Here is a 15,264-nt window from a genome sequence, read left to right on the forward strand (position 1 = left end):
CTGTGAGCTTAATCCTCCAAATGTGCCAAATAGCAATAATAATAGTTCCTAGGAATAGGAGCTAACTTTTACATGATGTTTTTAAGATTTATAGATATCATCACATATAATATCCCCCAAACCTCGTGAATTAGTTTTGGGATGTATTATCTTCATCCCATTTTCCAGGTGAAGAAACTGAGGTACAGATAGGCAGGACTAGAACCTCTGCTTCCCAAGTCCCAGTGTTCCTTATGGGATCATTGTCTGTGTCTGCTCACATTCAACCCTTTCTCCTTCAGATCACTTCTCCCTGGGCTCCCAGGCCCTCCTGCGGCAGCCCCCACCTGGGCCATGTCTTCCTCAGATGAAGAGACGCTCAGTGAGCGGTCATGTCGGAGCGAGCGGTCTTGTCGGAGTGAGCGATCTTACAGGAGCGAGCGGTCAGGGAGCCTGTCTCCCTGTCCCCCAGGGGACACCTTGCCCTGGAACCTGCCACTGCATGAGCAGAAAAAGCGGAAAAGCCAGGATTCGGTGCTGGACCCTGCAGAGCGTGCTGTGGTTAGAGTCGCTGGTAAGAGAGGTCCCCCAGCAGGCTGGATGCTGTGGGTGTGAGGGAGGAATGGGCCAGGGTGCAGCAGCTGTGTGGGGAGCCGAGGGGTCCTCACCAGGGTTTCTGACAAAGCAGCCATAATCTGATTTGTTATTATTATTCCTGGAAAGATGTTGAAATAACATTAACGAAAAACTCTAAAGAGGAAAATCTGCCACCCCTGTGCTCACATGAGACCTGTTTTCATTTCTGCACCTTCTTCCTTGTCTTTGTCTCCATTCAGTTATATTTTCTATGCAGTTGCCTTCATGGCTTAGGTACCATTCTGCAGCTGACTCTTTTCAGTTACTCTTATATTAAAAAGATTTTCCATATTGCACTTTAGACTTTATAGTTACCATTTCTAAAAGCTGTCTACTATTTCATGATTTTCTAAATCCTACTCTTTTTTCACTTTTTGGCTATATTAGACAATGCTGCTGAGAACATGGTTAAGAATGATTTGACTTTTGTTATTTCCTTATAATGAAATCCTTGGAGACCACAGTTTTACTTGTATTGCCTTCCAAAAGTGGTGTACATGCTGACCTTTAACACAGTGTGAAGGCTGGGGCTGCCTCCTGTGGTGGGATGTGCCCAGCTGTTTGCCAAGCAGCAGTGCAGTGCAGTAGTTATGAGTGTAAGCTTTGGAATCAGAGAGGGTAGGGTGCTGGATTGTGGCCCTGCCACTGACCAACTGTGTGACTCTGGGCAAGTCCCTTATTCTATCTCAGTGTCACTTTCCTTAAGAATGCCCACTGTGCAGGGATGCCTTGAAGGTGAGATGAGATAATGTGTGGAAAGCCCTTAGCACAGTTTTTGGCTCAATAAAGGAGATGCTTCCACTGAAGGCATCCACAGCTGCCTCCCTGAAGTGTGCTCAGCATCTCAGTAGGGTATTGGTGCTACAGTACAGATAGGAAGATAGAGCAGTGCCTGCAGCTAATTCAGTGACATCACCCGCTTTCAAGCCATCACCAAGGCCTGTACTGCTACCTTCTTTGTGTCTCTCAAATAATACAGCCACCCCCTCCACTGTGTCATCTCTCACCTGGACCTTCCAATGAGCATTTAATAGCTCTTCCTCTCTTAGTCTTGCCACTATCCTCCATATGACTAATAGAGTATTTTTTTTCTAAAATACAAACCTCAATAACACATATTCTATTTTATGAAATGAAGTTTTGCCCGTACAACACTTCATTAAAAACACAATAAAAAATAAAATAAAATACAAACCTAATTCTATCACTCAGCTGCTTAAAAACCACCTTTGGGTCCTAATTTCCTGCAGAATAAAGGCTTCAGCATAAAGACCAATCAAAATTACTTACCTCTTCAGCTTCACCTGCCACCACCTCTACCCCGAATTTCCCTGCCACAGTACACAGTAACTTGCCCCCCAAAGGGATGCATCTTGCAGGATGAAACCACCACGCTTTAATTTTCTTCTCTGCAAGATGCTGGTAAACCCTCCTCCTCTTTTAAGTGCCGCCTCCTCTGTCCTTAATGCCCCCAGTGGTATCCAAAGCTTCCTCCTCCGCTCTAGCAGTCATACTTTTCTCTCCTCCATGTTCCCTTGTTCAATGTAGCAGTTAACCCACAGGGTGCCCATCACTCCCTTAGAACAGTGAGCAATTTGGGACGTGTCTTATGTTTTGAGTCCCTGAGGGCTGCACAGGGCCTTGTGCATGCTAGAGATCGACCGGTATTGAACGACTGAATGAATGCTGAATGAGTGTTTTGAGGATATTATGTGATGTGACAGATTGTGATCCAGAAACAGGCACCGAGCTGTAACAGAAAGTTAGAGAAAGGCTTATGTGGGCTCAGGTAATCAGGAAAGGACTTTAGAGGGAGTGAGCTCCAAGTGAGGAGACAGCAGTGGGGCCTGGAAGGCAGGAGGGAGAGTTTGAGCTCTTTCTAGTGGGCAACGAGGAGTCCTTGGAGGAAGTCCTTCTCAAAACCTTTGGGCCTGCAGCATCAGCCAGTAACAGAATTTTAGAGCTGTCCCTAGGGTGCAGGAAGGGCTTTACTTGTCCCCAGTCTTGAAGGGCCATAACTCAGGGCCCTGAAGACTCGTAAACCTCTTTCTCCTGAAGACAGAGTGGGCTGTCTCATTCTTCCTTCTTTATACCCTCTGCCTCCATCACTCATCACTCATGCATACTTAGATTGCTTTGTGATGATTTCCACTTCCAGTCTTCTCTGAGAAGGCCCACGGGATGATTTGCCTGCTGCTTCAGATTTGGAGTCTAGAATAGAAGTGGAGTGGACTCAAGGAGGCTTAATTTTACACAGGCAAGGCTCCTAAGGACCCTGCTGGGTCAACTGAGCAAAGGGATGGCAGGTGCTGTGCTGTGCTGTGTTTCTGGCATAGATGCTGATCTCCTTTGCATCCTGACACTGCTGAATGCCTCTTTTGAGGAGGGGGCTGGGCCAGTGAGGCTGAAAATGGGGAGACTGCCACGGTTAAAAATAACTTGTGCACTGCAGTTGGGCGTGTTTCTTTAGCAGGAGAGGAGAGAAGCAGCAGAGACGAGGCGGGACTGTGACTTTAGGGTCTTGCTGAAATCTTCATGTGATTTTAGAATGCTGTGGGGGCTCCACCAGAGTAATGGAAAAGGCAGCCTTAGCTCTGCAGGAACTCCTTCACAGGAGGTGCAGGAGGGGCATGTCTGGGAGACCCCGGATGCTCTGAAGCTCTCTGAAGCAGAACTTTAATTGTGGGAGGAAATGAAATCAGTCTTACACTGGAAGCCAGCTGTGGCCTGTGCAATTTTCTCCTCCCCCTGGATCTTGCTTATGAAGCCAAGTGGGGGTGTCTGAATCACTCTTACCAAATAGAGAGCTTCCCTTTCCCTGGCCCACTCCGTGTCCTGAGCTGGTCTTAGGGCCTCGCCCTTGCTTGAGAGGCCTGTTGGGGCAAGCCTGGTGGTCACACATGTCAGAATAGAGAGGGATGTTGGGGCTGAGAAACCTGCTGATTTCAAACAGGTTTTAGGGTGCTGAACCTTGTTCTTCTGCCCATCTTCCTATTCTCATCCTTTCCCTCCATTTGTTTCTCCTTCTTCTTTGCCAGCCATATTCTCCACTCCCTAAGCCCAGCCACATTCAAATGTAACAAGAGTCACTAATGAAAGTGTCTTGTTTCTGTTTATCAGCTTTATGGTTTACACAGAGATTTCAAAATAACTCTGTTAGGCAGGACATATGTTAGCATCCGAGGCTCAGAAGGTTTAAGGGACTTGCCTGTAGTTACACAGGACTGGTAAACACAGATCTTCTAACTCCAAGTACATTGCTATTTCTTTTGTTTTTTTTTTTTTTTTTTTTTTTTGAGACGGAGTCTTGCTCTGTCACCCAGGCTGGAGTGCAGTGGCCGGATCTCAGCTCACTGCAAGCTCCGCCTCCCAGGTTTACGCCATTCTCCTGCCTCAGCCTCCCGAGTAGCTGGGACTACAGGCGCCCGCCACCTCGCCCGGCTAGTTTTTTTGTATTTTTTAGTAGAGACGGGGTTTCACCGTGCTAGCCAGGATGGTCTCGATCTCCTGACCTCGTGATCCGCCCGTCTCGGCCTCCCAAAGTGCTGGGATTACAGGCTTGAGCCACCGCGCCCAGCTGCTATTTCTTTTTATTGAGACAGAGTCTCACTCTGCCACCCAGGCTGGAGTGCAGTGGCGCGATCTCAACTCACCGCAACCTTCATCTCCCAGGTTCAAGCAATTCTCCTGCCTCAGCCTCCCAAGTAGCAGGGATTACAGGCGTGCACCACCATGCCCAGCTAATTTTCGTATTTTTAGTAGAGATGGGGTTTCACCATGTTGGTCAGGCTGGTCCTAAACTCCCGACCTCAGGGGATCCGCTTGCCTCGGCCTCCCAAAGTGCTGGGATTACAGGCGTGAGCCACTGCACACGTCCCTGTACATTGTTATTTCTATTTCCTTGGGCAATACCTGGCAACCAGGCCAGTCTGAATCTTCTGTAGTTGACAGTCTAAATCTCCATACTCATCTGAGAGACTTGGTCACTTCTGGGAAAGGCCTCAGGATCCTGGTCTATAGAAACAGGAAAGGGGAGAGACAAAGATCTTGGAAAATTTGCCTCTTCCCCTCTGGCTTTCTGTCTAGTGAAGAGCAGTAGAAATATTCTTACTTAATGGTGGGGAGCAACAAGGAAGTGGGGCGCTAGGGAGCTTAGTCTAGCAAGGAGTACAACCCCAAAGGGTAGAAACAAAGAAAGGAAGAAATGATATATCCCTTGGGACCTGTGAGGAGTATCTTGAGAACAGGCTACAAGACAGGGTGTCACATGGCTGTACACTGCACAACCTTGGGGGTGTGATTCACATCACATTTGTTGTCATTGCAGACGTGTACATTTATTATTACAAGTTTCCTGCAGATGGCAGTAACATATCTTGAAGAAGGGCTCATGTTTGGGCTAGGGCACGGTAGGGTGCAGGAAGATTCCACCAACTACTCATCAGTGAGGTATTCATTCGTCTAACATCACATAATCAGGACCCTCCCTGTCCTTGGCATTGATATTCAAAGATGACTGAAGATGTGGTCCCTTCTGCATGGAACTCAGTCTAGTGGAGAGGATAGAAGGGAAAAAGGCCGGGTGTAGTGGCTCACACCTGTAATCCCAGCATTTTGGGAGGCCAAGGCAGGAGAATCGCTAGAGCTAAGGAGTTCAAGACCAGCCTAGGAGACCCTGTCTCTAATTTTTTTTTTTTTTTTGAGTAGTTAGAAGGGAAAAAATAATTATATTCCCGTATGTGTTGTGAAAAAGGGGAGCGCAGTGACTCAGAGCTAAGGACTGGACCCCTCTCTGGTTGTTCATTTATTCATTCATTCAACTAAAAAAGGGATTAAGCTATGTGCCAGTAGAAATCATCTATGGGATTCATTCCTGGGAGTATCAGCAAATGCTGCTGAAATGATCATTCCCAACATCTGCTCCATTGTGGCCTTCTAGTCAGATGGCAATTGTTTCTCTGCACAGCCCTTGTTTCAGTTGGCTTTATATTCACGTTCATTGTTCCCAGGTTCATTTCCCTCACCAGCTCTGGAGCTCTCTGTAGTCAGGAGTCCCATCTTACCCTGTTTGCCCCGGGACAGAGAGTCATGAGAGCACTACTTGGTCAAAAGCTGGAGCTTACTCCTCTGGGCCCATGTGTCTCTCCTCCAGGTTGGGAGCTCTGAGAAGACATCTCACAGGCACGTCTCTGCTCATTCATTCATTCAATAAAAAAATGGAGTAAGCTCCTGCCACGTGCCAGGCACTGTGGAGACAACTGAATCTGGAGTCACAAGACTTAGGCAAATGACCTTGCTTCTTGAATCCTCAGTTTCCATATCTGTAAAAGGGAGATGGTGATGAAGGGTGTAAAAGGGAGATGAATGAGAATCAGAATGTGCTGGAAAAACACAGGTTCACATGGCCTGTTACTGCACTTAGCAGTGTCATTCCTTGTAACCTCCCTGGCAGCCAGATGAGGCAGTGGAGACTCAGGAGGCCAGCAGTTTCCCAGGCCAGCAAAGAAGGGGCCCAAGCCTCTTATTTCTGTCCCCTTCCTTTGTTCTTTAGGCCTTTGTCAGGGAGCAGATGGAAGTGGCTTATTTTGGCCAAGCTGTGAGTGGGAAGAAGGGAATGCAGGGATGGGAAATGGAACCCTAAAGACAATCTAATTGGGAATCCTTACTCCTGAGCTGGCAACCTTCCTTGCCCTGAGGCTCTTCGAGTTTTGTATCCAGGAAGGCTCCTCCTCCTTCCCAGCTTCTCTTCTTCTTCCTGGCGGTGTCCTCAGAGTCTCTGGCCCTGTCCTGGAGCTTGGTTTCAGTAGCAGGAGAGATGAGCAGAGGAGAGTGCCCTGAAAGTGGGGCAGAATGAATTGTAGCTACACACCACCAGCTCAGCTCCAGCTCTTTGAAAGTAAATCTGGGTCACATTAGCTGTGGGCTGGAACATGACCACGTGGGCAGAATTCTGTGCAGGCAGCAGAAAAGACAGCCAATCTGTCCTTTTTCTGAGGTGCAGGGCCCCTGTGGGACCCCACATGGTGAGGGAAGGTGGTTTCTGGATTGCAAGGTGTAATGTCGTCTTAACGCCATCATGCTTTTCTAGTGACTTCCTAGGTGACATAGGGAAAGGTATGGAATGGCAGTTTGGCTCATGCCTTTCTGTTTGTTATGGGAGAAGCCTACGCTGAAGGTAGGAATGCAGAGGAAGGACTGGTTACTTTGGAGACCGTGGAAGGCCATCATTTCTCAGTCTCATGGGCTCAGGGGTTAGATGCCACCAGAGTAGCTGACACTGCAGCAAGATCTAGGACTGCACTTGTTCTTTATTTCAGCAGTACTGCCCTTGAGGAAAGGTCTGTGAACAGATCCATCATCACTAAAATGTTATATGGATGTTGGCTGGCCTCCTCTTTCTGGTTGCTGTGGCTAGGGCCTGCCATGATTTGGCCCTGCCACTGCCTGTTGCCACCTGCCAGTTAGAAGCCTGCCAGCCTCTTCTTCTGTCTTGGCTTTCCTGTAGGAGCAGAATGGGTGCTCCTTGCTGGATTCTCTCCCTGGATCTGGGATGCTGCTACAGGGAAGGTCTGAAGTCCCTATAACTTGAAGGGTGATGATTATGGGCTGAAGCTTCTGTCCTAAGCTGTGCCCCACCCCTGCCCCAGAAGATACCAGGCTTTTGCCTTGTGGTCAGGGGAGGATTCTGCCTGGGGCCTCAGTGGGTGTCTCCAGGGATGCCCTCCCTGGCTTATTCACACCTTTCCTCATGTGCTCACTCTTCCGTTCGTTCATGCAAAGGACTGGCTTTGGGAGTCAGCTGGAGTCCTAGTTTCCATTGCTCACTTACTAATTGGGTGACCCTGGGATGTTAGTAACCTCATTGAGCCTCAGTTTCTGATACTGTTAAAATGGGGGAACAAGAGCACTACCTCAGAGACTTGCACGGTAGATTAAATGAGGTAGCTGGGAGTAGGATGCTTGGCCCAGTACCTGCTATATAGTCAGCCCTTAATACTTTTTTTTGAGACAGAGTCTCGCTCTGTCGCCAGACTGGAGTGCAGTGGTGCGATCTTGGCTCACTGAAGCCTCCACCTCCCAAGTTCAAGCGATTCTCCTGCCTTAGCCTCTGGAGTAGCTGGGACTACAGGTGCGCGCCACCACGCCCAGATAATTTTTGTATTTTTAGTAGAGATGGGTTTCACCATGTTGGCTGGGATGGTCTTGATGTCTTGACCTTGTGATCCGCCCGGAAGTGCTTGGATTATAGCCACTGTACCTGGCTGCCCTTGATACATATTAGCTCTTTTCATTAGTATCATTAATTCACTCATACATTTGTTCATAGATTCATGAATGTGCTGATTTATCCCCTTGCTTATTCACTGATTACACACTTGCTTATTTAACAAATATCCCTAGGGCTACTTTGTTCTAGGCTCAGACTGCACTTCAGAGCCCAGCTTCTGCCTATGAAGACAGTTAGAATGCAGCATGAGCTGAGCTACGGTGCAAGTCCAAAGAGTTCTGAGGAAGTTCTGAAAGGGAAGGGACTTCTACTCCTGCCCCTCCCTGGCTTAGAGCAATGATAGCATTTCTTCTGGAGCTGGGAAAAGAAATACGAATTAGCCAGGACAACCTGGAGACAGGGCACTTCCCGGTGGTTTGCATCTATTCTTGCTCTCCTTTCTTTGGCTTTAGTAGAAAGGGAAGAAGGAAAATGAAGAGAGAAGAACTGGTGAGAATTAGGAACTAAAGAATCTAGAGGGTGGTTTGGGGAGTCTCTGGACTCAGTTTAGGAGTGCCTGAGAGCTGGTGCCAGCTGGAATCCTCCGGTGAATAATAGCTGGTAAAGCCACTGTGTAGAGTCCTAGATGTGTGCCAGGCATTTTACATACATCATTTAATCCTCATAGAACCCTGGGAAGTAGTTGCTATTCTCAACAGAAATGTTAAGGAACTTTTCTGAGGTTGTACGTTGACCAAATAATGGAGCTGGGATTCAGCATTACTTAATGTGCATGGCGCCCCCTGGCCCTCAACATGTACAATATGCTCTTTGGAGTTATTCAAGTGCTGAGTTTCGGGTCTGCCTAACTCCAAAGCCCTGGCACTTTTCAGGATATTTCAAACATGCTAAAGTAGTGAGAATAGTACAATGAACTCCCATCACCCAGAAACAAGAATGATCAATTCATGGCCAATTTTATTTCATTCAAACACTCCTGTCAGTGGAAAAAACACAGTTCCTGTTGTTTCTTTTTCTTTCTTTTCTTTTTTTTGAGACGGAGTCTCACTCTGTTGCCCAGGCAGGAGTGCTATGGCACCATCTCAGCTCACTGTAACCTCCGCCTCCCGGGTTCAAGCGATTCTTTGCCTCAGCTCCCCGAGTAACTGGGATTACAGGCACGTGACACCATGCCCGGCTAATTATTTTGTATTTTTTAGTAGAGACGGGGTTTCACCATCTTGGCCAGGCTGGTCTTGCACTCCTGACCTCGTGATCTGCCCACCTGGGCCTCCCAAAGTGCTGGGATTACAGGTGTGAGCCACCGTGCCCGACTAGTTCCTGTTTTTCTATTCTCTTACTCAACAATCAACACAGAAGACTTCTGTGACCCCAATATATGTGGGGATTTCTCCCCACCAGCAAGTTAAACAATAGTTCTGCAGTGGACACCAGCGGGGTGTCCCCAGTTTAATTATGACACTGTCTACCTGGAAATAGCATCAGAGTTCACAGTTTGAGGGTTCAGTCCCCAAGACATTCCCCCACTTCACTACTTTTTTTTGCGGGGGGAGATGGTGTCTTGCTCTTGTTGCCCAGGCTGGAGTGCAATGGCGCAATCTCTGCTCACTGCAACCTCTGTCTCCTGGGTTCAAGTGATTCTCCTGCCTCAGCCTTCCAAGTAGCTGGAATTACATGTGCGTGCCACCATGCCTGGCTAATTTTTTTTTTTTTTTGAGATGGAGTCTCGCTCTGTCACCAAGCTGGAGTGCAGTGGCGCGATCTCAGCTCATTGCAACCTCTGCCTCCTGGGTTCAAGTGATTCTTCTGCCTCAGCGTCCTGAGTAGCTGGGACTACAGGCATGCGCCACCATGCCTGGCTAATTTTTGTATATTTAGTAGAGATGGGGTTTCACCTTGTTGGCCAGGATGGTCTTAATCTCTTGACCTTGTGATCCGCCCACCTTGGCCGCCCAAAGTGCTGGGATTACAGGTGTGAGCCACTGCACCCGGCTGAGGGATTCTTTCTTTTCTTTTCTTTTTTTTTTTTTGAGACAGTCTTGCTCTTTTGCCCGGGCTGGAGTGCAGTGGTGTGATCTTGGCTCACTGCAACCTCTGCCTCCTGGTTCTCCTGTCTCAGCCTCCTGAGTAGCTGGGATTACAGGTGTGTGCCACCACGCTCAGCTAATTTTTGTATTTGTAGTAGAGGCAGGAGTTCACCGTGTTGGCCAGGCTGGTCTCAAACTCCCGACCTCAGGTGATCCACCTGCCTCGGCCTCCCAAAGTGCTGGGATTACAGGCATGAGCCACTGTGCCTAGCCCACCCCACTCCACTTCTAATGCCAATCACAAGACCCAAATTGTTTTTACCTGTGCTTCTGACTGACTGGCTATAAATGGTGTGCTGGCTGGGTGCAGTGACTCATACCTGTAATCCCAGCATTTTGAGAGGCCAAGGTGGGAGGATCGCTTGAAGCCAGGAGTTCGAGACCAGCCTGGGTAATACAGTGAGACCTGTCTATACAAAAAATAAAACGAAGTTAGCCAGGCAGGAGAATCGCTTGAACCCAGGAGGTGGAGGTTTTGGTGAACTGAGATTGCGCCATTGCACTTCAGCCTGGGTAAGAAGAGTGAAATTTTGTCTCAAAAAAAAAAAAAAAAAAAAAAAAAGAGAGAGAGAGAAGGAAAGAAAGAAATTAGCCAGGCATGGTGGTATGCACCTGTAGTACCAACTACTCAGGATGCTGAGGTGGGAGGATTGCTTGAGCCTGGGAGGTCGAGGCTGCAGTGAGCTGAGATTGTGCACTGTACTCTAGCCTGGGCTACAGAGTGAGACTGGATCTCAAAACAAACAAAACAGAAACCAGAAAACATACAGAGGATACAGGTGAAGAGATGCAGAGGGCGAGGGCAAGGTATGGAAGAAGGAATGTGGAGCTTCCATGCCCTCCCTTTTATGCCACCCTTCACGAATCTTCATACGTTCACTTATCCTGGAAGCTCCCTGAATCTTAGGCCTTTCATGGAGACTTCCTTGGGTAGGCATGGTTGACAACCATGTAGAAATGTGATTGGGCAAAAAGGGTATGGTCTAACACTAACAGTGTGGAAACCCAGCAAAGCCTGGCTGTTCAGATTCTTCTTGGATTTTCTGTGCAGCATTCCTTCCCCCAGGATATGGGGCAAGACTCCTGAAATAGGGGCCTCATGATTACAGTCAGAAATGTGGGGGAAGGCAGCCGGGCGCCGTGGATCATGACTGTAATCCCAGCACTTTGGGAGGCTGAGGTGGGTGGATCACGAGGTCGAGAGATCGAGACCAACCTGGCCAACATGGTGAAACCTTGTCTCTACCAAAAATACAAAAAAATTAGCTGGGCTTGGTGGTGTGCACCTGTAGTCCCAGCTACTCAGGAGGCTGAGGCAGGAGAATCACTTGAACCCAGGAGGAGGAGGTTGCAGTGAGCTGAGATCACACCACTGCACTCCAGTCTGGCAACAGAGCGAGACTCTGTCTCAAAAAAAAAAAAAAAAAAAAATTGTCGGGGAAGCCTGAGAGTCGTGGCTCACACATATAATCCCAGCACTTTGGGAGGCCGAGGAAGGAGGATCACTTGACGCCAAAAGTTCAAGACCAGCCTGGGCAACATAGTGAGACCACCATCTCCACACACACACACAAATTAGTCAGGTGTGGTGATGCATGCCTGTAGCCCCAGCTAATCGGGAGGCTGAGATGGGAGGATCCCTTGAGCCCAGGCAGTCACTGCTGCAGTGAGCTATGATTGTACCACTACACTCCAGCATAAGCAACATAGTGAGACCTTGTCTCTACAGAGAATCAAAAAATAAGCCAGGTGTAGTGGCACATACCTGTGGTCCCAGCCACTCAGGAGGCTGAGGTGGGAGGATCATTTGAGCCAGGGAAATTGAGGCTGCAGTGACCCGTGACCATCATCCAGCCTGAGTGACACAGTGAGACCCTGTCTAAAAAAGAAAAAAAAAATTGCAGGGAAAATTGAGTCCTGCTTTGGGAGGAAAAAGAAACAGGTGAAAGGAGGGCAGAAGGTCAGAAAGATTGTTTTCTAAGATTTGCTTTGCTTGTGAGGTCTACAGTGCCTCAACATTATAGCAGAAAACTATGACAAAGCCTATAGAAGTTATGAGCCAGGAACTGTGGACAAAAAATTCATATATTGCAACCCCACTTCTCTCTCCCCAGTTATGTATAAGAAGTTTCCAGTAGCTGGGTGTGGTGACTCATGCCTGTAATCCCAGCTACTCAGGAGGCTGAGGCAGGAGAATCACTTGAACCGGGAGGCAGAGGTTGCATTAAGTCGAGATTGTGCCACTGCACTCCAGCCTGGGTGACAGAGCAAGACTCTGTCTCCAAAAAAAAAAAAAAAAAAAAAATCAGAAAGTTCCAGTAATCACATTTACCTTCCTCAGTTTTGTTTTGTTTTTGACAATTATAGCTCACTGCAACTTCAAACTCCTTCACTTCCCTCACTTTTTAACTGTTATATTATACTACCTTTCCTCTAGTAGTAAATATACCAGTTTATCTGCTTCAGAATCCATGTCTGAGGACTGGAACCACTGCCACCTGACCTACTGCCCAGAGTCTTCATGAGGGATTCTTTTTTTTTTTTTTCCGAGACGGACTCTTGCTCTGTCACTTAGGCTGAAGTGCAGTGGTGTGATCTTGGCTCACTGCAACCTCTGCCTCCCAAGTTCAAGTAATTCTCCTGCCTCAGCCTCCCGAGTAGCTGGGATTACAGGTACCCGCCACCACGCCCAACTAATTTTTGTATTTGTAGTAGATACGGGGTTTCACCATGTTGGCCAGGCTGGTCTTGAACTCCTGACCTCAGATGATCTGCCCGTCTCAGCCTCCCACAGTGATGGGATTACAGGAATGAACCACCGTGCCCGGCCTCTTCATGAGGGATTCTTTTTTTTTTTTTTTTTTTGAGACGGAGTCTCGCTCTGTCACCCAGACTGGAGTACAGTGGTGCAATCTCGGCTCACTGCAAGCTCTGCCTCCCGGGTTCATGTCATTCTCCTGCCTCAGCTTCCCGAGTAGCTGGGACCACAGGCAAATGCCACCACGCCCGGCTAATTTTTTGTATTTTTAGTAGAGACGGGGTTTCACCGAGTTAGCCAGGATGGTCTCAATCTCCTGACCTTGTGATCCGCCCGCCTCGGCCTCCCAAAGTGCTGGGATTACAGGCATGAGCCACTGCACCCGGCCTTCATGAGGGATTCTAACACCCAGATGTTCAGGCTCCAGGGGCAGTGTGTCCCTGCTAGCGTTGCTTGGCTGATCCTCTGGTCCTTCCAGCTTGAGGTTCAGGCTTTACTCCCAGAACACACAGAAGTAGGCTAGAGTCTATCTGGTTCTGTTCTGCCAGTACAATTAAACAAAATATCCCAAAAATGAGTTTCAAGGATTCAATCTTGACAGACTGAAGTTGAGTTGCAATAGGACTGAAGTCCTTAACATCATCACAGGAGGATGGCACAGTGGCTCATGCCTCTAACCTCAGAACTTTAGGAGGCCAAGGTGGGTGGATCACTTGAGCTCAGGGATTCAACATCAGCCTGGATTACATGGCGAAACCCCATCTCTACAAAAAATACAAAAATACAAAAATTAGCTGGGAGCGGTGGTGTGCACCTGTAGTACAAGCTCTCTGGGGGACTGAGGCTAGAGGATCACTTGAGCCAAGGAGGTTGAGGCAACAGTGAGCCATGTTCATGCCACTGCACTCCAGCCTGGGTGACAAAGCGAAACTCTGTCTCAAAAAAAAAAAAAAAAAAAAAAAAATTCATCAAGGGAATGAGTTCCGTTTTTGTCATAGGGGCCTGTGCCCCAGGACTGCCCTGATGCTGGTGAACTGCTTCACGTGACTCTGATCTCAACTGAGAGCAGTGGCCACCACTCTTGAGGGCCTCTCCCGGCCTCAGTGATTTGTGCTCTTTCCAGGCTGCCTGTTAGTGCCCCTTTAGAGGTTTCTACCCTAAGGTGGTGTTGGATGGAGAGCTGTGGTTTCAAGTGAAGGGAAGTTTCATAGATAAAACAAAAGCCACACCTCACAGTTTGGGGAACCTCCCAATTCCCCAAAGAGTATAGACTCCCTCAGAGGACCCACACAGGTTAAGACCCTGTCCTGCCTCAGAGCAGGAAGGGAGATTGGGTGTGGTTCAGCAGGGCTCACATTAGCCTGATTCCTTCAAGAGTGAAGATAAAAACAGTTTTACTGACAAAGAAGCTGAGAGACAGCAGAGGGGCCAATATGTTTTATAACTGCTATTGTTAGGTTCCGAATGACAGCCTTGGTGCTCAGCATCTTACGTGCTGTATTTGACCTAATCCTCAAAACAACTTTAGGAGGCAGATGTGCTATAGCAGAGGAAGCAGAAACCCAGAGAGTTCGGTAACTTGCTCAAAGTCTCCCAGCCAGTAAGGGGCCACGCTTGGAATGGTGCTAGCTCTGCCTAGGGCAACCCACTGCCTCTCCCATTACAAGGAACAGTAGTTTAATAACAGCTAACATCTGTGTAGCACTTCAAGGTTCACAGAGTGCCTTAACACCCATTATCGCCACTGTGCCTCGGGAAGCCGGTGCGGTGAGGCCTTCCACGCCCCTTTGGGATAGCTGCCTGTCAGGGGTCCAGCCTCTGCTCATTTCCCCCAGGAAGCATGGGAGATTCTTTGGAATTGACTCTGACAAGCCATGGGAGAGGCCTAGGGAGAGGCTGAGGTGGAGCGACTTGGCCAGTTGCTATGGTAACCCAGATGGCTGAGTAACCATTTTGAGGGTTGCTATAGTGATGAGCTGCTGGTGGCAGGGATCTTGTCTTCCTGGGTGGCTGGCACCCTCCAGGCCTCTTAAATTGAGATATTGCACTTTCTGAACAGAAGAGGGCAGCATGAGAGCAGGCAAAGGCTTCTTACCCCAGAGCGGATTTGGGAACTTGAGGCAAAGCTTAGAAAGGATTTCAAGGAGCTGGGCAGAAAGGGAGCTTTGGCTGGTGCTCAGGCTTCACTTCTGAGACTAGAACTAGGTAATTTTCTTCCAAGAGCTGGTCAAAGGATAATGTTTGGGGCTGCCCCTTCGGTGCCTGGCATCAGCTACTATTGGGGAATATAAAAGGCACAGCAGACAGCTACCCTTGCAAGGAGGAATGGAAAGAATATGTGCATGTGCGTGCACACACACAATCACTCAATCACTACTAGCAAAGAATTTCTTTTCTTTTCTTTCTTTCTTTCTTTCTTTCTTTCTTTCTTTCTTTCTTCCTTTCCTTCTTTCTTTCTTTCTTTCTTTCTTCCTTTCCTTCTTTCCTTCTTTCTTTCTTTCTTCTTTCTTTCTTTCTTTCCTTCTTTCCTTCTTTCTTTCTTTCCTTCTTTCCTTCTTTCCTTCTTTCCTTCCTTC

At 48.1% G+C, this 15,264-nt stretch overlaps 1 protein-coding gene across 1 annotated transcript in view; it reads left to right on the top strand.

The window, feature by feature from the left end:
* Positions 1-287: 287 nt before the first annotated feature.
* The window catches only part of MACF1 (microtubule-actin crosslinking factor 1), a 407,350-nt gene continuing 392,373 nt past the window's right edge, over positions 288-15,264 (top strand). Inside the window, exon 1 of the mRNA XM_025361749.1 lies at positions 288-553. Within this exon, the coding sequence (XP_025217534.1) occupies positions 334-553 (220 nt within the window). The 5' untranslated portion in view covers positions 288-333. The remainder of the gene's footprint in view (positions 554-15,264) is intronic.

Source organism: Theropithecus gelada, chromosome 1 (genome assembly GCF_003255815.1).
Source record: "Theropithecus gelada isolate Dixy chromosome 1, Tgel_1.0, whole genome shotgun sequence".
Lineage (NCBI taxonomy): Eukaryota > Metazoa > Chordata > Mammalia > Primates > Cercopithecidae > Theropithecus > Theropithecus gelada.